Source organism: Vollenhovia emeryi, unplaced genomic scaffold (assembly GCF_000949405.1).
Source record: "Vollenhovia emeryi isolate VEMERY1.0 unplaced genomic scaffold, V.emery_V1.0 DF939199.1, whole genome shotgun sequence".
Taxonomy (NCBI): domain Eukaryota; kingdom Metazoa; phylum Arthropoda; class Insecta; order Hymenoptera; family Formicidae; genus Vollenhovia; species Vollenhovia emeryi.
Genome location: NW_011967167.1, coordinates 203,018 through 226,413, shown reverse-complemented (window position 1 = coordinate 226,413; position 23,396 = coordinate 203,018). Strand labels below are relative to the sequence as shown.

The 23,396-nt window shown below is 39.1% G+C and overlaps 5 protein-coding genes across 11 annotated transcripts; 2 read left to right on the top strand and 3 right to left on the bottom strand.

Annotated features, from left to right (window-relative positions):
• The first annotated feature begins 56 nt into the window (after positions 1-56).
• LOC105561833 (uncharacterized protein C15orf41 homolog) lies at positions 57-2,870 on the top strand. 2 transcript variants are annotated; one of them, XM_012012178.1, is made up of 6 exons: positions 57-252; positions 416-520; positions 628-758; positions 872-951; positions 1,356-1,405; positions 2,268-2,870. In XM_012012178.1, exons 1-6 carry the CDS (start codon positions 155-157, stop codon positions 2,653-2,655), a joined length of 852 nt encoding a protein of 283 aa, XP_011867568.1. In that variant the 5' UTR covers positions 57-154; the 3' UTR covers positions 2,656-2,870. The 2 variants fall into 2 exon arrangements, with proteins under 2 accessions (XP_011867568.1, XP_011867569.1); XM_012012179.1 differs by lacking the exon at positions 57-252 and adding an exon at positions 260-339.
• A 111-nt stretch (positions 2,871-2,981) lies between these two features.
• LOC105561832 (protein FAM50 homolog) lies at positions 2,982-5,330 on the bottom strand. 3 transcript variants are annotated; one of them, XM_012012175.1, is made up of 5 exons: positions 5,058-5,330; positions 3,900-4,630; positions 3,566-3,720; positions 3,350-3,462; positions 2,982-3,263 (listed from the first exon to the last, which is right to left on the bottom strand). In XM_012012175.1, exons 1-5 carry the CDS (start codon positions 5,120-5,122, stop codon positions 3,143-3,145), a joined length of 1,185 nt encoding a protein of 394 aa, XP_011867565.1. In that variant the 5' UTR covers positions 5,123-5,330; the 3' UTR covers positions 2,982-3,142. The 3 variants fall into 3 exon arrangements, with proteins under 3 accessions (XP_011867565.1, XP_011867567.1, XP_011867566.1); XM_012012177.1 differs by having other exon boundaries at positions 5,044-5,087; XM_012012176.1 differs by lacking the exon at positions 5,058-5,330 and adding an exon at positions 4,917-5,051.
• A 954-nt stretch (positions 5,331-6,284) lies between these two features.
• On the bottom strand, positions 6,285-10,208 carry LOC105561831. Its single transcript, XM_012012174.1, has 5 exons — positions 10,011-10,208; positions 8,232-8,403; positions 7,484-7,604; positions 7,169-7,339; positions 6,285-6,933 (listed from the first exon to the last, which is right to left on the bottom strand). The coding sequence occupies exons 1-5, from the start codon at positions 10,115-10,117 to the stop codon at positions 6,698-6,700; spliced, it is 807 nt and encodes a 268-aa protein (XP_011867564.1). The 5' UTR covers positions 10,118-10,208; the 3' UTR covers positions 6,285-6,697.
• Positions 10,209-10,308: 100 nt separating this feature from the next.
• Positions 10,309-13,303, top strand: LOC105561830 (leucine-rich repeat extensin-like protein 2). The gene is made up of 8 exons (XM_012012173.1): positions 10,309-10,626; positions 10,819-11,032; positions 11,363-11,510; positions 11,592-11,706; positions 11,915-11,968; positions 12,093-12,254; positions 12,493-12,614; positions 12,825-13,303. Exons 1-8 carry the CDS (start codon positions 10,530-10,532, stop codon positions 13,008-13,010), a joined length of 1,098 nt encoding a protein of 365 aa, XP_011867563.1. The 5' UTR covers positions 10,309-10,529; the 3' UTR covers positions 13,011-13,303.
• Positions 13,304-14,728: 1,425 nt separating this feature from the next.
• On the bottom strand, positions 14,729-22,523 carry LOC105561827 (putative ATP-dependent RNA helicase TDRD9). Of its 4 annotated transcripts, none has more exons than XM_012012167.1 (9): positions 22,056-22,523; positions 20,086-20,309; positions 19,329-19,620; positions 18,763-19,220; positions 18,063-18,414; positions 17,808-17,974; positions 15,984-17,591; positions 15,502-15,848; positions 14,729-15,157 (listed from the first exon to the last, which is right to left on the bottom strand). In XM_012012167.1, exons 2-9 carry the CDS (start codon positions 20,290-20,292, stop codon positions 14,974-14,976), a joined length of 3,615 nt encoding a protein of 1,204 aa, XP_011867557.1. In that variant the 5' UTR covers positions 20,293-20,309; positions 22,056-22,523; the 3' UTR covers positions 14,729-14,973. The 4 variants fall into 4 exon arrangements, with proteins under 4 accessions (XP_011867557.1, XP_011867555.1, XP_011867556.1 ...); XM_012012165.1 differs by lacking the exon at positions 22,056-22,523 and adding an exon at positions 21,233-22,049; XM_012012166.1 differs by lacking the exon at positions 22,056-22,523 and adding an exon at positions 21,238-22,049.
• Positions 22,524-23,396: the final 873 nt, after the last annotated feature.

Sequence of the window (23,396 nt, the reverse complement as noted above, 5' to 3'; positions counted from 1 at the left end):
CATGTCACATGCCGCATGTGGGGCATGCGAACAGACCTCTTGTACTTTTACATCACGGTGTAAACCCCTCATAGCTTCACAATCTTCACATGAGCGCGCACGACGCGGAGAAGTCAGGTGTTACACCGCGAGGTTATGATAACCGAAGTAAACAATGAAGACCGAAGTGTATAATGACATAATGATGACAATTCGTAATTTTCATGGCCTATCGAGAGATTGCGCGAAAATGTTGAAGGAGAAATATAACGAGTAAGAATTCCTCCTTTATTAAGACACTAATCCAGAAGGTGGCGAAGTTGAACGATTTGCTGATTAATTCTTAGACAACAATCTAACGTAACTATGTTATCCCCCACCCCCGTTAATCAATATTTAAAATACTTCAATGATGAGACGCTTCGCTCTTACGCAGAATTCATCCAAACACGCTGTACAGCATCCTGTCTTTAGAGATACAACAGAAAATGAAAGCCAATCACGTCAGATTGTTCGGGAACAACAAGAGTTACTTTGACAGGTGAGACAGCCTCGGTTAAGTCATTGTAAATGATTACAGTATAGAAAAATGATGGCCGGAAAAATTGTCACCCGTTTCCCTGAATTCTATATCTTTTTAAATCACAGTTACTTGGAAGCTGTGCAGAATGAGGAGCCAGTTGGCATTCTGTTAAGGCTAGCACAAAATATCGACGCTGCACCAGCTCTATTGGCGCGTAACATCTTGGAAAAACACTGTATGCGCGATAATGCAAATGGTAATGTCAATATTTAAGGGACTGAGCGACGGGCAAAATAAATTAACGGCTATTTTTAGACTGAAGGTGTTTTGTGTAAAACATTGTTCATGTTTTGTAAAATTTTCTTTCAGTCTCCAAAACTCTAATCTCCAAGCTGTTTAAGGATACTACGTTGATTGACGATAAGGATCTTGCATACGAAATTTATTTGGTAATTTAATATATATTTTATATATGTGTATAAAAAATTATGAATGTATCTGTTTTAAGACCTCTTACAGCGAATTCGGTTGCCTGCACTAGTGCGCACTAAGACTTGTTTACAGTCAATTCTTATATTTAGGGATCGCCTTAAATATCTCTTGAAATATTTCTTAGCCAGTAAAACGATCTGTATAGCATCCGTACGGATCATTTTTCAACTAAACACCCTTCGAACGTATATTTAAGACAAAGTTAAATGTAAAAATATTGATTATAAGCAGGCCTTAGTGTGCACTCAGGGCGCAGCAATCGAATTCGCTATTATGTAATAAATAAATGACTTAAATGATTATACTCGACGTGAAAAGAAACGGGAGGTTTCGAGGGAAGCTTACAACTTTCTCTTTACAGTGCACATTGTACGATGATCTGTACGGACCTATAGCCGATGCAATGGGAATGTAAGTCTCGCCTTCATTACATGTGTTAACAAACTTTAAATCACTGTTTTTTTCACTATTGTGAACATTTGTCAAATAAAAATGTTCTATTAAGGAAAATGAAACAAACTAACAAACTTTTTAATTTTTATTAAAAGTATAAAATATAATAAAGTAATTTATTAGTAGGCTTCTATGAAAAAATAATAAATTGAATATGTTATAGGCGATGTGAACCGTCACCTGATAAACGGTGATAAATCGTGACAAACGATCTTTATAGACATGTATATTATGTGTTTAGTGATTAATCATGATTAATCATTACACGGTACTCTTTTGTACACAACGTATCGTTCAGTTACATGGCGCTCACATATCTCGATCGATTCTTCCAGTTATATCCTCCTGCATACCTTATGAAGTATCTGAAAATTGACACGCAACAGCGGGAGGACCCGATGGAGTTAGACCATGTTACTGACAATCCCACAGGCGCAATGTTTTAACACACCGACATAATAGGTCTTTATTATATTTTATATTATTTCTCACATGTATCGGCGCAAAAACGACTCATCAAACTTGTTTTTATTTAATCATTATCGCTTAAGAGGGTCACATGCGATGACCGAAACGTTCTAAATAATTTTACTCTAATGTTTCTTTATAATATACGAGTACATGTCTATAAAGATCGTTTGTTTGTCACGATTTATCACCGTTTATCAGGTGACGGCCCACGTCGCCTATAACATATTCAATTTATTATTTTATTAAAAGCTCTGATACTCTTACCTATCTTAGTTTTTTGTTTACGTAAAGTTGTGAAAATCAAAGTTACAAATTAGCAAATGTGAAAAATGTATCTTTCTCTTTACAGATCCATAGGACAGGAATATGAAATCAAGCTTCAAGAGTGTCTAATACAAAGAAATATTGCATTTCGTAACGAAGAGCACCTGCGATTGCGAGGATATGACAAGACTCCGGACATTAAATTAGAAGTACCGATCGCAGTGAATGGCTACGTGATAAATTGGATCGAGTCCAAGGCACGATTCGGCAATATGGATGTCCATCAAAAGTATGTAAAGGAACAATTCTTGAGCTACTGGAACAGGTTCGGGTCTGGACTAGTTATTTATTGGTTCGGATTTCTTGACTGCTTAAACAAATCGACTGAGAAAAAGTTTATCATAATGAACCACTTTCCCGAAAATGTTACATACATGGATCCAGCTTGTATCAAACCTACGAACAGCACGTAATTGTAATCAAATAGGTGTACATAATCTATTTTTGTAGTTATCTTTAAGAGACAACGAGACATAACACATCTAATACTTTTAAATAGATTTTTGTCTTAACAGAACTCTAATCTGATCATGGATTACTATTTTAATACTATTTCAGACTGTTATCGGAATGGAACAAAGTATGGTTTTGTATTTTCATATTGTATTATATTTCAATCGTTCATAAACTATTCATAAATGTTTATTTCCCCCCCCCAAATTTTTGCAACTCGACTGTTTAATCGAGTACATGAGTTAAATACTATAACTGAATGAATTAAAATCACAGTCGTTAAAAGTACATGGCGACAATATATACAGGTTTATATTACAATCTGTTTACAATCAATTATACGACGAAACAAAATTTTTCATCAATGTTATATTTTACAGTGTCTCTTGAATTTCAGTTTGAGAATTCTTCAAACGAAATTGGTCAGTCTGTTGATTTTTAAGTTTATCACATTTTATCCTTTTTCCTATTTTTATCCGACACTGTATACTTGTCGTAACTTTTCGTTGGATCGAAGGGTTCCCATCTACTCGCTGGAAAAATGTGTTTGTTTCTCTCGTACCACGATCTAAAAATATAAAAAGAACCGTGTGAGAGAATAATAAAATCTATATTAAAGAAGTTATACAAAATATTTCCTTTAATGATAAATACCTGAGTAACACTTTTCCAGCATGCGATTCCTCAGTTTCGACAGAGGCGTCGTGCATAACTCGAATATCGTCGTGAACGTCAAACGTGAACAGGGGCCCGCTCTTTCCTCGTGCCTAATCGCAATATTATATATACATATATATTGTATATATATCGAAATGAGAAATGCCAACGCTGTGATGTTGCTTAATAAACTTCGTCATTTATTACCCTCACCTTAGTTACGATAAAATCGTAGAATGTATAATGGTGCGGTAATATAAGATCCTCTTTGACGTACATCAACTGATCAGCCATTACTGTTTTAAGCTCGCTGAATTCGCGCCTCAGAACCTCCAAACATCTCTGAAGAAGCTGATAGATGGAATTACCTGTATGCAAAAGAAGAAATTATCAACAAACTTACACAGTAAAACATTGATTATAAGTACGCCAATACTCCGAAGAAACAATATGAAGTTTGCGAAAATTTTGCTTGCGTTTCGCGTGTAAATCAGACGCGAGGAGTATTTTAACAATTTACATTTCTCTACGTCATTGAAATGTTCACCTTTCTTCATTATGACACTCCGACGATGGCCGGAGCCGTCCCAGTAACTGAATGTGATCTCAATCTCCTCTTCCTTCAGCGCGTTCTGCTTCCTGGCCCATTCTTGCCTCAATTCCTCCCTAAGTTTATTTTCCTCCTCCTCCCTTTCCCTATCCGGCAGGAAACTCGTATCTACATCCGGATTCTTCTTGATCTTCTTGATCAGATCGTTAGACTGCACGCTTTCTGATCTCGTGGATTCTTCCTCGGTGTCCTCGTCGGAAATTTCAGCTTCGTCCTCGTCCAGATTGAAGGACAAAGCTTGAATCTGCCTCTTCTGCTTGTTCTTCTCCGCCTGCTTCGCCGCTAACGCCCGTTCCTTTTCCTGTTCCCTCTCGCGTTCTTTCTGAGCGAGCTTCCTCTCGCGTTCCTTCACTATGTTCTCCTGCTTTGCCTTCATCTCGTTCAACGTGACCAGACCAATTGTGGAGGTCTTCAATTGTTGCTCGACGGCGTTGTAATGGGTGGCGAACTTGTTCTCTATGTTATGTATCTTCAGGTCATCTTCGATTTTCTTCTTTCGCAGTTCTATCTCCTGCTGCGCGATCTCTCGCTTCTTCATCAGCTGCATGGCCCGGCCAGCTTCGCTGGCTGCTCCTTTGTAGTGCGCCATGTTTCGCTGAAACACTCCGATTACAGCTTGCAAATACACGAGTCTCTTGACACTTCCACCAAATTTTTCGCTATAAATCCTAGATAAAAATGTTATGTTAGACGAGTCTCTTAAAAGTAACGCTTTAAAAATCATAGTCTGACAGTTTTTACAATGAATAATGTACAAATTGTAGAAGAGAGTTCTGATAATGGCTTGAATTTCAATTTGTAAGATATTGTTAATATATGGCAGATTCATCGTTTCAAAAGACTCGAGCCAAAGATTTTTGTTACCTCAAAATTTACATTCTTGTAAAAATTTGTATCCCTATTCAATTTTAATGAAATATTTATACGCAGATTGTTACTTTCGTTATGTATTACCTGCAGCGCAATTCCTTAAATGTTTAAAACGTATATTTAACGTACTAAAACCAATTTTAAATAATGAAGAATTGCTAAGAAACCACAGACCTCTATGCAGAAGCTGTACATACAACAAACACACAACCTGACATAACCTACAGAACGCTTGACCACCCTGAACTTAAAGCCTGAAGCTGGCCGGAGTGTTGTGATTGGTCCGGCATTTTTCGTCACTCCGCGCACTTTATAAAGTGCATGGTAATTATTCAGTTTAGCTCCCTTGCCTCCAAAATCGATGAAATTGGATTCATTCGACGCGACAATATGATTAAAAAACGCTGAGTCATTATTTGAACGGTGACGAGACGTTACAAAATGAAGTCAAGTTGGAGTTAAAATATATAAAAATCATAGAACGTCATTAGGATGTACATACATACGCAGATTATGAGCAATCAAAAAGTGAACCGAACACTTAAGCCCGCTGCAGACGATGCTATTTTTCCTGCTGGATTGCTTGCAATTTAGTAAATTATTATCATTGCACCACTCAGCATTCAGGATTCCTAGTAATTTACTAAATTGCAAGCAATCCAGCAGGAAAAATAGCATCGTCTGCAGCGGGCTTTATATAAGCGTATTCCGTCGCAATTTCACAGCAATGCATTTCGACAGTCTGATAGGTATCAGAGGGTTGTCTACAGGTGTGGAAAAGATGACTGAGATGTGCAAGTTCAATACAAAAATTTTATTATCAAAAAAAGGTAAAAAATAATTATGTTATTCACACTTGATACTGTAACTTTTAAGGTGGCTCCTGCATAGGGTTACCATCCGTCCTCTTTTCCCCGGACACCGTCCTCTTTTTTAAGACGTCCGGGGGGATTTTTCGAATGTGTCCGGGATTGGTCCGGGGTTTAAAAATATTTATAGCTCCACTACTAGCGTTTTCGAATGAAACAGATTTGATCGACCCGAGGTCGATTAATGACATCATTGACCAACCACAGCAATTTCTTTGAAAAATAAATAGCTGTGATTGGCGAACGTTATTAATCGACTTCGGGTAGATCAAATCCGCTACAATCGAAAACGCTATACGATTCTGTGCGTGCGCGTCGTGTATCTCGAATCTGACATCAGTAAAGAGCAATTAAAAATGATAATTTAATGTATGTTTGTATGTATCAGTTTATGGTTCCAGTAAAAAATTATCAAAGGTTTAATTTTTTCATTTTTCCTTAAGTATATAATATAATAAAAACGAGATGTAAAATAATTTAATTATTATAATTAATTTGCTAAACTGTGTGTGTGTGCGTGTGCGTGCATTTTTGTATGTGTCCGGGGCAGCAAACGAAATGTCCGGGGTTTTTAAACTATAAGTTCTAGTTCTGAAAATTTTATTATGGTAACCCTACTCCTGCATAAACCGACAAAAAGTAGGAAAAATTGAAACTTAAGTATGTTGTAGTAGCAAGCTTTATTTGTCAGGGCGCAAATTTTTAAATTTGATTGTCGATGAAGTAAAAAAAAGAGAAAAATATTAAAGTTTTACTTTCATCAAAGGGATTCTGAGCCGATCACTCACAAAAGCACCCAATGTTACAATTAATATCATTTCATAGAAAAAGTAGATTAACAGAAAACAAGAATAAAAATATCTGAAGATGCAAAAGGAACTCCACCAAAGCAGCCATACTGTCCACTCTTTCATGCAGGAGAACCACCATAATAAATATAAAATCACAATGATGTCATGATATTTCGAGTTTCGTGTTCTGTACATAATCAATGTCTCAATTTCTTAATTCATTGAGAACATTTTCCAACATTAGAATTTTTTTGTTTGTTTCCCAAACAACATCCTTTAAATTGCCAATTTCTTGATACAAGTTAGCGATCATTATAGTATTTGTTACATCCTTCATTTCATTGTTATACGAATGCTGTATCCTTTCCAATGATATTTTTGGCATCCCGTACGTTTCGTGGAATAAAGAGACCGGCATGTTTTCTTCACCATATACTGCTTCTGGAATATAAATCATTTGCATTTTTTATATATTTTTGATACATATGAAATAATTTAAAAAATGATTTAAAAATACGGTAAATGTGCAAAATTGTCGCTGCTGAATCGCGATTTTTGTGACAATCAACAAAACCAACTATAAAGACACATGTAAGCAAGGTTTTAACACAAAGCGATTTCTGCTCGAGCGCCAATTCTCCATATTTACCAAAAATACATAATTTGTGAAACTTACGAATAACAGGAATTTGCATGTAATCATTTTGCGTGAAAGAATCATATTCCTCATCATTTTCTGCAATAATGTGTTCCTGCTTAACAATTGGTCCGATAGCTTCTTCAATATCCATCTCTTCAGCAACCCCTTCCTTTATATTATTGCTCGGAAGTTCAGTTGATGTTGGTGCTGAAATAAATTTTTATAATAAAAATAGATTTCTTAAACAAGTCCAAAATCAAACAGTCTTAATATTTAATAATTATTCTTTAATTTTACATTTAATTAGATTTAATATATTCTCCACATCTGTTGTTCATGTCTATTACTTACTCTTTTTCACATCCTGAACGGTCTCACACTTTGCGTTTTTTATCTTTCTTGTAGAGGAACTTTTTTTGTTATTGCCAATACTTCTACAGGTCACTTTGGAGTACGGTGAATTTTTAAGTACCTATAATTATATATTGATACTTTTAAAAAGGTTTTATCATATTATTTTAATGACGGATAACCCATCTATCTAAACCTAGGCCCGTATCTCGTGTCGCATCTGTGTATCGAGATGATACGCAGATACGACACAAGTATGATTCACTTGGCGTCGGTATTTTACAGAAACACCAAAGAAATGATACGTGATACAGATGCTGGCAGTGTAGACGCGTGCCCGATCTTTATCACGGTAGGCAACGTGAAATGATACGAACTGTACTAGGTGGAAAACTAGATAAATGATACGGATACGAGCTGAAAACAAGAGCTTGCCGTATGATCATAATCAGCGTATCATGATAAAAGGCGATCATGATATGATACGGCAATACGATACATGATTGGGCCCCACCTTTACAGTTACAAAAGAAAAAATGTAACGTCGTTACCAGTCCGTTACCAAAAAAACGCCTTAAAAGTTGTCAACTTTACCAATTAATATCTCGCTTCGCGGAGCAAAGCGACACTTTTTTCTGCCAGACTCTTCAGTTTTATGTAAAAATGCGTCGATTGAAACTAATTTTATAAATTTTTGAGGCGCTGGAGCTATACTGAAGAATTACCAAAAGTTATATAAATTACTTACACATGGTACAGCATTTGCTTTCAACATTGTCTTTGTTGAACATGACCGGTCAAAAAATTTCTCATTAAAATGTAAAGAGCAAACGACGCTTCTGTCTTTTTTAGTTATAGCCTCGTTCTTTATATTTAATATCTTCGCCCATTTTGCTCTTTGAACTGCATCAGTAGGAAACCTGCAAAAAGATTACCTTATAAGATATAATATAAATTATTGAGGGCGTGCCGGATAATGTATTCGCCGGATAACCGGATAATACCAGATAATTGAATATAATCCGGTAATTACACAAAGAAAGTAAATTTAACTATGTTTTACAGTAAGGCCCGGTCTACAATGAGTCGTTAGTCGTTAGTCAGAAGTCGCAACTATATGTTGATCCTTTTCCTTTCTGGGTGGAAGAAAAAGGACCGACATATAGTTCCGACTTCTGACTAACGACTAACAACTCATTGTAGACCGGGCGTAAAGAAAAGATTATAATCCAAGTTATATTATGTACATTTTACTGTTTCGCACATAATCCATACAGCACCAAAGCTTTCAGAAACATTTCAGAAGACATTGTTGCAATGTTGCAATGTTTCTGAAATGTTTCTGAAAGCTCTGGTGCTGTATGGGACGTGAGTAGTTCATATTAATAATATTGATAAATCATTTGAATTACTCTTATAGCGTTTTCCATGGGGAAAACTGGTGCAGCACCCAGCACTGTGCTAGGTTTCTATAAAAACTGTACCAGTGTAATAAATAATAGTGCAGATTCAATGGAACACACACATATTATACAGGGTGAGGAAAAAGTACCGGACCGGTGAAATATCTCGAAAAATATGGAAGATACAGAAAAATCTTTCAGACAAAAGTTATACGGTTTTAAAAGGACCATGTAATGGTAAAATAAATTTTCGAAAACAATAAATTTCTTATGGTTATATGGAAGTCGCTGTCATTTTTTAAAATGGAACTCCCTATTGTTTATTATACTATCTCATTCTACTAATTAATACATAATACGAACAACTTTTGTCTGAAACATTTTTTGATTTGTCTAATACCTTTTGAGATGTTCAAGAGAAAATTTATAACTTTTTCAATGTTTAGTTTATGATATCTCCATAACTGTTCGTTGGAGGGAAAAAGTAGTACAGGACTTTTTTTTTACTTGATTTAGTCTCAGGAAGAGGCTGTTGCAATGGTGCTCCAATTATTGAAAATTTTATGTTACAATACATAAACCATTGCAACAGCATATTCCTGAGACTAAATCAAGTAAAAAAAGTCCCGTACTACTTTTCCCTTCGACAAACAGTTATCGAGACATTAGTTGCTTTCCTTTTACATAAAAACTCAGATAAATCTCATTTGTGACGTCATAACTCAACGTTGAATGCATATTCCTTTTGATTCTTGAGAAGTGAGATTCAACCAGATTTAACTGAGTTTTTGCGCACGATCAAGACTGTGTGCTTTAGTGAGTTTAAAGGCTGGTCTACAATACATGGAGTAAGCTGGAGTAAGGAGTAGGAGTAAGGAAATAAAATGGATTTTATTTCTTACTCCTACTGCTTACTCCAGCTTACTCCAGCTTACTCCATGTATTGTAGACCAGCCTTTACAGACTCACATTAATGACGTCATATCTGAGTATAAAATACTCACATAACTGAGTGACTCAGTATCACTTGAGTGTAAAAGGAAAGCAGCTATTATAAATTATATTTAAAAAACCAATTCGGAGTTAAGTTTACAGACATCATGCAAATGTAAGGTTATACGCACCTGTGGAATGATATTCTCTTTGTACTTTCAACAGCAAGTTGCTCTGCTGTTTTTGCTGACTTCATATTTGTACTTTTACAATCAGATACAACACAGGTTCCACCCATTTTTCTTATTCTTTTTTGTTATAAATACAGTAACTGGCGTCGATCTAACAAACTTTGCTCGAACAGCTGCACGCGACTATAGGCCTCTTTGTCTCGCTAGACCATGGGTCTGTTCTTTATAGCTGAACTAGTGCAGCCAGTTCAGCTATAAAGAACAGACCCCATGAGTGCTGTTACCTTTGCGGTCTAGATATATTATGTCTATGGACAAAACGCGCTCCATCTCTGATATTCCTGTATCTATGGGTATATTTTAACCTTTCGCAGGATCCGTCTCATCCGTCTGTCAGAAGAATGGAACTCCGAAACACTGCCTGAATTAGTTAATGCGACTAGGGAGAATTGAACTAATTGGCGATTCAGTAAATACATAACGCCGGGTAGCGAGGAATCATTAGGCGCTGCCAGAAAAATGCCGGCGATACTAGTCGGACCGCCGCAGCGCAATGAGCAAATGTGGCAGGCGCTCAAGACTCATATTATGCGAGAACGACAACGAAAGAAACAAGGTACTGAATGTGTACCGACCTTTCTGTTGCAATTTAAATACTCCACATATATATTTCAGGCTATTTATGGGCTTATCTTTCGGTCCAATCTTTCTAACCACATTTTTATGTACTTAGCTGGAGTCTCTTCGAAGGGACTCAATCAAGAGTCCCGTTCAGGTGTTCAAGTTAACGTCTCACATTGCGTTTCAGAACAAGAGGCTGACGCCGAGGAGGAGCGTTTACGCAAGGAGAGAGAGCGCCAGCAGAAGCAGGACGTGATGACACTGGGCGAGACGCGTGAACAAATCTCAAATCTGGACAACGAACTGTCACAGTTGAAGGCGGAGAAGCATCAGTTGTTCCTGCAACTGAAGAAGGTTCTGAACGAGGATGACAGGAGGAGGCAGCTCATAAAAGAAACCAGGTTTGCATTCCAGTTGAAATGTTCAAAGGAAACGTTCGGGAATTAATAATGTACGTTCGCTATACGCTTGGAATTTTCACTGTTTTTCATCAAACGTACAGGTACAAGATAAATTTTCAACGGACTCAGTGAAGAGATACAAATTACATTTCTTGAATTCCCTAGATTTAGATGCAAGATGCACTGAATTGCTTTTCCAGCGAAAGATACAGATACGTAGACAGTAGCTGTGTCTGCAGCTATACCTGTCTCGGTATCTTTAAAAAGAAAAAACCATACCAAGCTCTGACTATATGTGAAATACTTGTACGACGAGATCTCGCTTTCCAGTGTTTGCTCGGAAGTTTCGACGACAGTGGGAGGATATCCCGTGACAGGCCCAAGAGTGGCACACTCGCAATTGTTTCTACCGTTGCCACGCAGCAGCAGTCCTATCTACAAGGTCGCCGTCGGTACGCCAACACACCTGTTGTCAAGTGTAAGGCACTTTCGTTGACGTGTACTTTGTTGTGTGTTTTTTAAGAGTAAATTATGCATTTCCAAATTCTTGTGTCTTCAGGGAACTATAAAAAGAACTCGCACTCCGTCGCCGCCGCCTACTGCGTCTTCCTATCACAGCGCGTACAGTTACAAACCGCCGCTGTCTATCGCAAGTTACAATCCACCACCTCCTAGTGAGTGGATGGAATTGTGCATCTTACAAGATCGCGCATTCATTTATATTCGTTGGCCAATGGCCACCAAAGTCTTAAAGGGGAAAAGACTAGTTCAAGTAGCACACAAATTAATTTTTAAATGATAACGTTACAATTTTCTCCCTTATATTATTTAAGTCGGGAAGATGGTATTGAATATTGGTGCTATGTACTTGTACTTGTGTAGAAGCTGAGGAGGCTGCCAGAAGATCCGGCGACGCCCGGGCAGTTCTTTGGAACAGTGAGTGAATAATTCTTTTGTCCTCTCTCTCCTTTGCTCTCTCGAGTGAAAGATCTGATTTGTTCTCCACCGTTTTCATACGTCCGATCATTCGCCTTAATCGCTTTTCCTTTTCGTCCGACAGAGAATAATCAGTACTCCGCATCGAACTTTTATTCGGCGCCCGCAAGCCAGAGCGTTTACAGTTATTCCGCACCCGTGTCGCAACCATCTCGAGAGCCCTCGGAATCGGCCAAACCCGTTTACCTCTCGGGCAGTAGAGCGCCATTACCCACACATCAGACAGGTAATGGCAGTCCGCCTCGTCAATCGATGTTGATTCTAGTATTGCGTTACTTCAGAAGTAAGCAATTGAATTCGAGACTGAAAGAAAAGCAGGAAAAAATGTGCTGCAAATTAAGGGGACGTTAGACTCGGGGCTAAGATAACGTTTAAATAAGAAATGTGACGACGGTTAAATGGCAATAGTTCAAAACAAGATTTCGTGAAACTTTATTCTTAAAAAAAAAAATTATGGTTTGTAGCATACGTAACCAACTTACACTCGATGGAGCACAAGAGCGCCTACGACGAGAAGTACTACATGCGACCGGCAAATCACGTTACTGTCCACGGTGGAGCTATTCCGATTCAACAACCACCTCAGGTGCAGCCCAAACACTCCATTATCCTTTGTTCTCTTATCGCGTTTTACGCAAAACAGCTGCTGACAAAATCGGGGCAGGATAAATCTGGCCAAGTTCGGCAGCAGTTGTTTTGTACATTCTGCAAAATATATTATTGCAGTAATTGAGTTCGTTAAAAAAAAAAACGTGAAAGTTTGCGTGTATCTGAGCTTCCGTGTTTTTCTGTTAAGGGTGCAAAGACAGGCGGGATTACTTCAGGTTACCCTGTACGAGCACCTCAACCGCCCCCACCTAGCTCATATCCGCCGCCACCGTCTCCGTCCCCTGGTACCTACGTGAGCGGTTCAGCTGCCAATGTACCTGGTAGGCTATTGTACCCGCAACCTGGAGCTCGTTTCCTTCAACGAGAACTATAGAGTCGTATTTCTCTTAATGAAGATTTTGATCTTAAACTCTTTTATGCGGGATATGAAGCATTAAAATGCAATACGCGTTCAGTAAAGTATTGACGGCTAATGATTAACCTACATTTGTTTATACTTTCTTTGTAAAATATAAAGTCGTGGAAGCACATTGCATGCTTGAGACATGTGAAAAATTAATTATTTGAAACCAAATAGGAATAACATATTTTCGTGTTTTACTAAAACTTTTTTTGTTATTTTCAATAAATATATATATTAAATATTTGCACGTGCATAATACCGTTTCACTTTTCAAAAATTTTGTTATGTACTAGACAACACAAGCGCGCGCTCTGCGCGCGCCATTTGCTCTCACTAAAAATTCACATGGTTCGACAGCTGCGAATAACACAACTGAAGCATATTACATGCGTCAATACGTTATTTTAGAAAAATTTATCGCGACTCGCGTTATAATTGACAACTGACAAAGCTTTCCTGTTAAATGATAAGTTCCATTAAACATGACAAATATAAATGTCAGTATACATATATGTACAATATACAGGGTGTTAATTAAAATTAAAGACCGCCCACTAAGTACATAGCGGGATTCCTTATAAAAATCTGAGTGGAAAAGTCCTGAGCCATTTTTTCTATCATGCTTAATAATGAATGAGTCAATCCACTGAGCACCGGCCTTTGGCCGGCGGCCGAGCGGCGCTCAGTGGATTGACTTAATAAACTCATTTATTATTAAGCATATGTGGCGATCGTGGCGCAGAGGATTGTGCGCTGGTCTGGTAATCCGAAGACCCGGGTTTAAAACCAAACAAAAACGTTGGTTTTTCGTTCGATCGCCACATAGCGAAGTGGATATAGAGAGAGGTGTTATAAGAGGTTTGGGCACGTTCCTTCAAAAACGCCTTGTAATCCTAAGGGGAATCAATAAAATGTACCACTTAAGCATGATAGAAAAAAAAATGGTTCAGGACTTTTCGACTCAGATTTTTATAAGGAATAACTCTATGTACTTAGTGGGCGGTCTTTAATTAACCCCCTGTATATAAAGTATAAAATTCAACTTCTATATCCTGCACGAGTCACAGTAATTTAAAGGTTATTACGTGAAACGTTACGTACAATGTAATTTTATTTAAGCAATTATAATTTGTAATTATAATTTCGTTATGTATTTGATAAAAAAATTTAATACAAATGTAAAATACATCGCATATATTGTATATGTATAATACATCTGTGAAAAACTCGAATGTTCAAAAGAGTCAGCTAAATTGGTATGTTAATTTGAAAATATTGTAAAAAAATTTAACATGTATTTAATTGTGAAATAAGAATGTAAAGACGATACCAATGAGAAAAAGCAATTATCTCTTTCATATCTTAGAGTTATGACGAGCTCCTAGATATATAACAAATAACGCTGTACTTAATACAAAATAAACTTCATTTTTGTACATAAGTAAAAGAAACATAAGGTATTGCAGTAAAACAATATTTTACTTATAAAAAATATAAGAAAAAGTAATCATTTCTCCTCTTACAATTTAATTGTGAAATAAGAATGTAAAGACGATACCAATGAGAAAAAGCAATTATCTCTTTCATATCTTAGAGTTATGATGAGCTCCTAGATATATAACAAATAACGCTGTACTTAATACAAAATAAACTTCATTTTTGTACATAAGTAAAAGAAAAATAAGGTATTGCAGTAAAACAATATTTTACTTATAAAAAAATATAAGAAAAAGTTATCATTTCTCCTCTTACAATATAGTTACATATTGTACATACTTCACTCGTAGATATGAAACAAATAACCTTGTAATTATCACAAAATACACTTTGGTACGATTCGTAAAACTGTACGAAGTCGCGGTCAGATAAATTTTATCGGATATTTCGGAGAAGAAAAATTAGACAAATGCAACTGTCAGATTTACTTATTAGATTACAGCCTGAGCTTATCTAAAAGACTCTGCAGGGCTTCTCCAAATTCAGCGGTTGTATCAATCAATTGTTGTTTCGCTGCGTGCTCCGCCGAACACAAATGCGCACGAAGATTGATGATACCCGTTACTTCCGTCTGACACAATTTACAACACACGGACGCAATGCTCGTCTCACGCGGGTCTCTACGGGCAGAAAATAAAATATTAATATCGACAGAGAACAATGTACTTTGAATAATCTGATTTTAACGGAATACACTACGCTTGATTAAATGTTTGAGAGTTACATGAGTAAAAAAAAAACATGTTTTCCAATTGATTGCTCAAACACACGATATTTTACGTGAAAAAATTTTTGAATACTTTGTAACACGCACTGTTTGCGAGAATTAGTAATGAGACATTGTATTTGATTCGAAAGCGTTCTAGTGAGTACAACGCAATGGAAAACGTTTTGTTTTAAGGGTATAATTTTTCAAGCGATTTGCCGAATGATGAAAATAGAGCTGCAATGGTGTATCACTCACTGATAAGCTAAAGTCTCTAACTCTAGCAGATGCTTGATCATGTCTTCCAGTTCGTCGTTCTTCTCATTCAATTCCAACGCCTTGTGTAAACTGTATACAATAGTATTCCTCGAGGTCTCCCGAGCAGGCACGAGAAACAGGGTCTCGTCGTATCGGTTCCACTTGTCAAAATTACTGACCGGGACAGGCTCTATCTTCTCACGGGTTTTGTATATCACATTCTTGAACGTATTTCTTATTACGCTGTGGCAATTTGCAGTCATCTCATGATGAGCCTCGTCGTCTACAATGTCAGATCTGTGATTGAAGTTCATCGCCAGATTCATCCAGTGGCGCAACTTGTTGATCTGCCAACAGAATGTTTACGATTCATCTTAACTGCCTCAATTTTACATTTGTACGAATTGCGGGCGAAAGGAAAAATTCCAGGTCGAATGTGGGTGTGTCATAAACGTGAAAATTGTGAGTATTAGACTACGTACCATTCGCAAGTCGCTTATCGTGAACTCGACGTCGAATAGAATTTCCAGATCGTGCTCTGGAAACAAGCTCTTTTCCGTGATACGGTTGTATCCCAGTCCACACAGAGCGCCCGTGTAATAAGTGCCCAGCGGGCTACGGCGTAGTTCCATGTACGGTGCGAAGATTAAAGCGATGAGCGACGTGAGACCGGGCGTGATAGGCAGGAGGGTTGTATTTCGTAGAACTAGGTGCGACGGATTTTTGGAATCTCGCACGATGTTTTGCGCCACCAGGAAAAGTCCATTCGGATTATCCGGGCAGCTGTCGAGCAGAACGGAATTCACCGACGTGCTCTCCACGCTCACGGTCTTCGTTATTCCATTGATCACAATATGGGCCAGTTGAATCTCTATCGGCGAGAAGGGACCCTGCAGCCTCACTTTGGACCGATACCCCGAGTACTCCGGTAAATCCGGATACGGCTTCTTGTCGTACATGTATCGTCTGCACGGCGGTTCCCCCGGATTGGAAGGCTGAAACAGAATTCTGCCGTAGTCCTTCGTGAGCCCGAGGTCCTCGGCCTGGCAGCGAGCGTCCGTCTCGCTCAACAAGTCTATCTCAATCGGGTTCCGACAGTGCCGCATCTTGACGCAATCTCGAACGAAAGTGTTGTCGGCCGGCGCGCGATTCTTCGCCTCGTATTCGACGTAAACGCGGCTTGACCCGTCGAAGGACACAGTTATGTTCTCGTAGTTCTTGAGCTTCATGCGATTTCCAAAGATCTCTTGGAATTTCTTTGAGTACAGCGAACCAGGTTGCCTTAACGGCCAGCCGTGTAGGAAAATTGTATTCGACGGGTCGCGGGAAGCCAGGGTTCTCTCTATAGCCTGCTCGTGTTCTTTCACTTTATGCGGGAACTTGACGAAATAATTAGGATAAAATGCACCGGCGATTATGAACTTGAGTACAAAAGTACGATCGATGTTGAGGGCCTCCCAGGTGTTCGTATCGGAGCTCATTATCTCGGTTATGCCGAAATCGTGCAGCTTCTGCGTTATCTCGAATATAAAGGCGTCCATCTCGCGCAGCGATCGCACGCGGAGGCTCTTCCGTCGCGCCCACTCCTTCTCCTCGAAAGGACTATTTATACGGCGATGCGCCTTATCGTTTCGCCACACTTTGAAGGCGTTCAAGCAGGCTATGCAGTCGCTGTCGGAATTGGCGGACCAGTGCAGTTTCTCGTGATAGGTCGATTCCAACTCGAAAAATCCGATGTTGAATATGTCTTTGACGGCCATGCTGGCCGCGATGATGATTGCGTCCGACAGGACGCCGAAAAGGTGACCTAGAACAATCAGCTTCGTCACGCGCACGTCTAACGGACAATTGGCCATTACGCGACCCAAGGGCGTCATGTCCCCGTCCAATTCCTGCCCGCTTCTGTTGAGCAACGCGCCGACTTCCTTCAATAACAATACAGTGTTCCGTATATTGCTGAGATTGGGCGGGTCCAGAGAAAGGGCGAGGAGAGCCTTCGGCTCGCCCATGCCCAACAGTTTTGTTTTGAGAATTACATTTGCGAGCGGAGCTCTGAGCATCTCCGGAACAGCCTCTTCTTGCAAAACCTTCTGTAATTTCATCGTGGATAATATGATTTACAGATTCTGCGACGAGTTAAGGTCAATGGTCGGGGATCAATTCTGTATCTTACACTACAGTGAAAATACTAAAAGCGAGTAGCACTGTCTCTCTCTAACCGTCCTCTTAGAAAGAGACAAAGCCACTTCCAACATTTCCACTGTATTCTAAAATACAGAATTGACCCCCCCAAGATCTGTACTCACCTCGTAAAACTCTCTCGGCACCATTCTGTACACCCTACCGTCCATCACGCGGCCCGTACGACCAGCACGTTGCTGGCACTGTGATTTACTCGCCCAACAAAGCTCCAGGCACTGGTAATTAGTTCCAGGCTCGGTGACGAGAAGTTTGGTCAGGCAAAAATCGATCACTAAACAACAAAAAAAAGCAAGAGAATTATACATCCGCAAGTAGTTGGATTCGGATGGATAAAATTAGTCCGACTGATTACGGCGTACCGTATTTAACGTTGGGCACGGTAATGCTGCTCTCGGCGATATTCGTCGACAGTATGAGACGCCGGGAATTCGGCGGTGGCTTCTTAAATATATTTTCCTGCTCCTCGGTCGAGATCAACGAATGCAAAATAATTATATCCCAATTCGTGTCTGCGTACTTTGGCGACAAGAGCACGGTACGCAACTCTTCGATTTCGCCATATCCCGGTAAAAACATCAACACAGTGGACCTCTCGTACTCATTACTTGTATCACTGTTCTTCTTATCAATACTGTCGAAAACATGTATAATACGCGCTGAAAACTCTGCCATGGCGAGCGTGAATTTCGGTTCCCTGTCTACCTCGGGAATCTGTCGAAAAACCCAATTCATATCTTCCATAATTGCCTCCCTATTGATCAAATTAATCAAATAGGAAATAAAAATGAAAAAGAAATTAATCGTATTCTCATCGCGTGTACATGGCTGGGATACTTTCGATCCGCCTTTAAAATACAAGCAGAAATTTATCGACACGTTAACACTTGCGACAATTATGAGCAATGGCAGCCTCGAATTTAAGAATAGAGAATTTTGCTAACGCGCAATATTCTGTCCTTTCTCCTTCGCCAAAGTGGATAACGATCGTGCCTGGCTCTTGAATACTGAAACGATCGTTGTTCGATCGCGCTTTAGTCGTGCGAGAAAATCTATACTTACGTTACCCAGATTGTCCATCTCGTTTAAGTAATATACAGAGACATCGTAAAGGCCACCCTTGACTATTTCGATGATCGGTGCGGGCAGAAGTTGATTTTCCACGGGCGTGGAAAAATACGCGGAAAACCGATCAACGTCGATCGTCGCGGACATCAGTATGATTTTCACCATCGTGGAATTTGTACGCAACAATTTTCTGATTACGAGCAGAAGGAAGTCCATGTCCTCGTCGCGCTCGTGGACCTCGTCCAGTATAATGTGAGTGTAGTCCATCAGATGCTTCTTGTTCGTGAGCTTATTCAAGAGCACGCCGGTCGTGCAGTACGTTATGCGAGTGTCCTGGCTTATGTTCCTGATCAGGCCCATTTGATATCCCACGATTGTACCGACGGGCCAATCTCTCTCCTCGCTGACGCGTTTCGCGATGCTCAGAGCGGCGATGCGCCTCGGCTGCGTCACTGCAAAATACAAACGCTCTCGCGTTACGTTTTACAAAAAATGCCGACGGAATTGAAGTAACGTCCCGCTTAAACGTTCGCAGCGCGTCTCCAGATACGACGAGGTACCTATAATGTTGCAGTGTTGCTTCTTCTCGAACTCGGCGTCGAGAATAAGCTGCGGCACCTGTGTCGTTTTCCCGCAGCCCGTGGAACCGCGAATGATGACGACGGAATTGCTCGCGATCATGGACACGACTTTGTGCTTCATCGAGAGAATGGGCAGATTAACGTTAGGCCGATAGGCGAAGTTGAACATCCGGTAAAGCCGCATGGTATTCTCCTTGCGAACAATCGTCTCTCCAGATACTTCCGACACTTCATCCATATGATCGTTGTCGAGAAATATACTATTTTTTATCTGCAAAAAGTGGCAGGGAGGAATGAGACAAGCAAAATACAGACCGCAATTATCGTTACGTTACAGCACCGGCCAAAATTGTATCACCTTTCGATTTTTCTTGAAGTGCACGAATGAAAAATTGGAAAAATCACGGTGTCTCTTGTCAAATTTCATTACACTTCACGTACAAGGTGCACCTATTATCAGGGCGTCTACTGTACAATTTCGAGCACATTCGATGCACTTTGACGAAAGTTACGTTGAGAAAACCTAAAGGTGATGTACTTTTGGTCTCTTAGGGCGAGTTTCACAAACGACGGTTAACTGCTAACCGAAAGTTAATTGATTCTCTGTCTCTTATCTAGACAATAAGATAGGAAAAGATAGGGAGTTGACTGAACTCTGGTTAACAGTTGACCGACGTTTGTGAAACTGGCCCCTGGAGTTAATCTGATCTAAGTCTGGCATCTTAAAGTTAATCACCTTGATGTATTCCTCGTCGTCTTTCCGTATATACTCCTTTATATAGTCCGTTTCCGACTCTATACATTCGTCAGCTTGAGGACGCGAGTCTTCGTACAATTCAACACTGCTCTCCCTTTTCCGAACAGTGGGAGGTGGCACAGGTATGCTGAAGGGCTCGCATGATTTGTGCATGTTCAGAATACGGTCCACTAGACTGGGGTCCATTGTTGCAATCTATGGATCTGTTTAAAATACCATTTATTATATTCGTTAAATTAATAAAATCTACTTAGATATATTGAAAACTCGAGCTAAATTCCAAAGCATCCACAAGCTTACAAGTTCCTGCTGGTTCTAAAAACTTTTGTAAAGTCTACGACGCGACTGTTAAGCGAAATTTATGTCAAGACGTCGACTTTGTCGTTTTAACTTGGTTTCATTTCACATTTCTTGCGACAGAATGAGTTCTTCTGGCTCGAGGTATTTGCAACTCGAGGTAATAAGGACACGTTTACGTTGTAAACTTACAAGTTTGCTATTTTGATTATTAGCAAAGAGTATCCTCGAAATGAATGTGAGAGTCAACACTAGTTCTCTCAACCTTTCAAGATGGAAATAGGGTTTTTTTTTTAAATATGGGATACTTGCATTCCAAAAAAGGAATCAGAGAGGCAAGAGTGGTCAAGAAAGGGGAAGCTTGGTATTTTTCAGGGTGTGATCTTGCTCTTATGTCTCATGTGTTGATATTACAATATATAGAGGAAAATCCTTTATTATGAGATAGGCTCCTAATATGGGATAGGAGTTTCTGCTGAATTATTTGGCATTATCTGTTGGTCCCACCATGGATTTATTGCCCTTGGAGTGAAATCTGCTTGGCGGAAAGTTGATCGTTAGATCGCGTACTCGTTGCTAAAGTAGATTTGTAATTGAATTTGGACATTGAAAACATGCTGTCTCATATTAGAAGCTTATCTCGTAACAGAGGACTTTCCTCTACTACAATAGCTGCGTTCGGCGTTGCAAATCCGAGGCGTCCGAGTGTTCCCTTGCGTTCGTGCGAGCGAAAGAGGTAAATGAGATAGAGAGGAAAATCATTTCGACGCCTCAGATTTGCAATTGTCGAACGCAGCTAGTACACGCGTACAGTAACAAAAGTTCGAACCTTACACAAACACAGGACGGCTATGAGGTAAATATGGGTCACAAAACACAAAATAAATCAAGACTAGTGGCAGTGCGTTCGCGTTTTCTCCTCAACCTTCTTCTCTTTAAACGTCCCTTTCGATATTCTCGTCCGCCTCGACTGGAATCTAATGGAAACCTACATATGATCACCAGAGAAGATTCTCGGAAGTAAATTCGGCGAACAACGAGGTAGCGGACATGCGCGCATGCGCCATGTACACCCGCGTTTTCGGTTCAATTGCCCACTGGCGCCCGCACGTGGTCTAACGTGATGTAGAACTACGTAGCCACGAGTATTGCCAGTGGATAAAACAGTATACCTGCAGTACCGATGGAAGATACAATCCCATGTTACCGAGTTATAGAAATTATCGAGTTATAGACTAAGAACTCGTAACTGAACAAAATCAGGGAAATTAATAAGCTATCACTCGTCAAATCAGTCAATTAGCAGATTATTAAATTATAGAATCCTGTAAATTCTAATCTCTTCCCTAGTTTTCAGCCACCCCGCATTCACCGGGTTTACTGGGGATTAGGGGATTAGTGATCCACTGTCTGAACAAAGTATAAGTAATTACAAAATTCTTTACTCACCTAAAACTGATACTGTCTTATTCTCTTTATAAAAGATATATGTATACTGTATATTGCGAGATACTTTCAGCTCCTCCATACAAGAGAGTGAAATGCCTCCTGCTATCCTCACAGTAAATTAGAATACGGTGAATCAATAATGCGTTGAAATTTGGTGAAGTCAGCGAACGTCTTAGCGGTAGAGTGGTTGAAGAATAACTAACCGTGTGCGACAACGACGAAGCGGTGGTATCTGGTCCGCAAAATCTCCATGGCGAGGGTAGTAGGGCTGGAGGAAACCTCGTCTCCTCTGTCTTTTGGTATGCCAATAGCCGCCACAGGGTGTGGGGGTCCTTCGTTGTTTATGGGAGATTAGCGAGCTGGTCGAGATAAGACTTGGCCGCTGATATCGTTCGAATGAAGCTTTTCTATCGGTCTTCGCTTATAACGCTTCCTTATAAAATATTACAGTTGCGTCTTTCTTGATGTGGCAGTACATATATAAACTTTAACTTACGTTTTAATTTAGACGATAACTTGTTACGATAGCAGTTAATTCATTAAACCGAAAACGGGTTAGAACTAATCGAACGAATTGTATCATGGTACCGTTTTGTAGAGCGCTCGCTACACACAGAAAAATATATACTACCTGCAAGTAAAGATTATTTGTTCCAAGTATTTGATAAGTTTATATATCCGCAAATCTATCATAATGTCGTCGCAAGTGTTATATTTCCTCAAAACATATTCTGGTTCTTAGTAAGTCTAGTATTTCAAACAAGAATACATAGAATTGTTTGAAGCAAAACAATTTTGTTTCTTCTGATTTTATTAAAAGAAGCATACGGAATTCTTCAATAAGTTTTATAATTTTCTTCAAAAAAGAATAAATTCTTTCTTTGAGTATAAGATGGCAAGCTTTTCTAAGACTAGTAACAAGTATATCTTAAAACTATTATTAAGAAAGTATTCTTTGTTAAAGCAAACTATTACTTAAACGGAATAAAATAAACCGAGTAATTACTTTTCTTGACTGTACAATAATATTTTTCTGTGTGTAGTACGGCGAGCATCTATCGTCGTTGCGAGAGATAAGAGCGCTTACCGAACTCCGAAGCGTCGTAGCAGAATTTCTCTCGCCACAAGTATTATTAATTCTTACATCTGTAATCCTTATAACTATATAATTATTTAGCATTATTCCCTCTTATATCTAATACTATTTTAATGAATAATTACTGACTAAAATAAGCGAATAATGAAGAGTAATAAAAGTAACTTATTCTAATGGTATAAGATTTAGATTTTCCTTCAAGCTTGCTCTGTTAGAATTGAATAAAGGCGCACAAGTCCCGTTTGATAAAAAAGAAAGTTGAATTTATTCAGGCGTCGCACCTATGGAAGTTGCGAGGCAGTGAAAATTGAAAAAGCTCGAATAATTGTGCAATCTTATGATTCGGCGCAAGTAAGCGATCCAGTAGAAAAAAGTAGTATCGCCGCTGGCTTTACTCCCCAGACAGCACACGATATCCTATGGATGTCCTGGGAACATTCTTAGGACG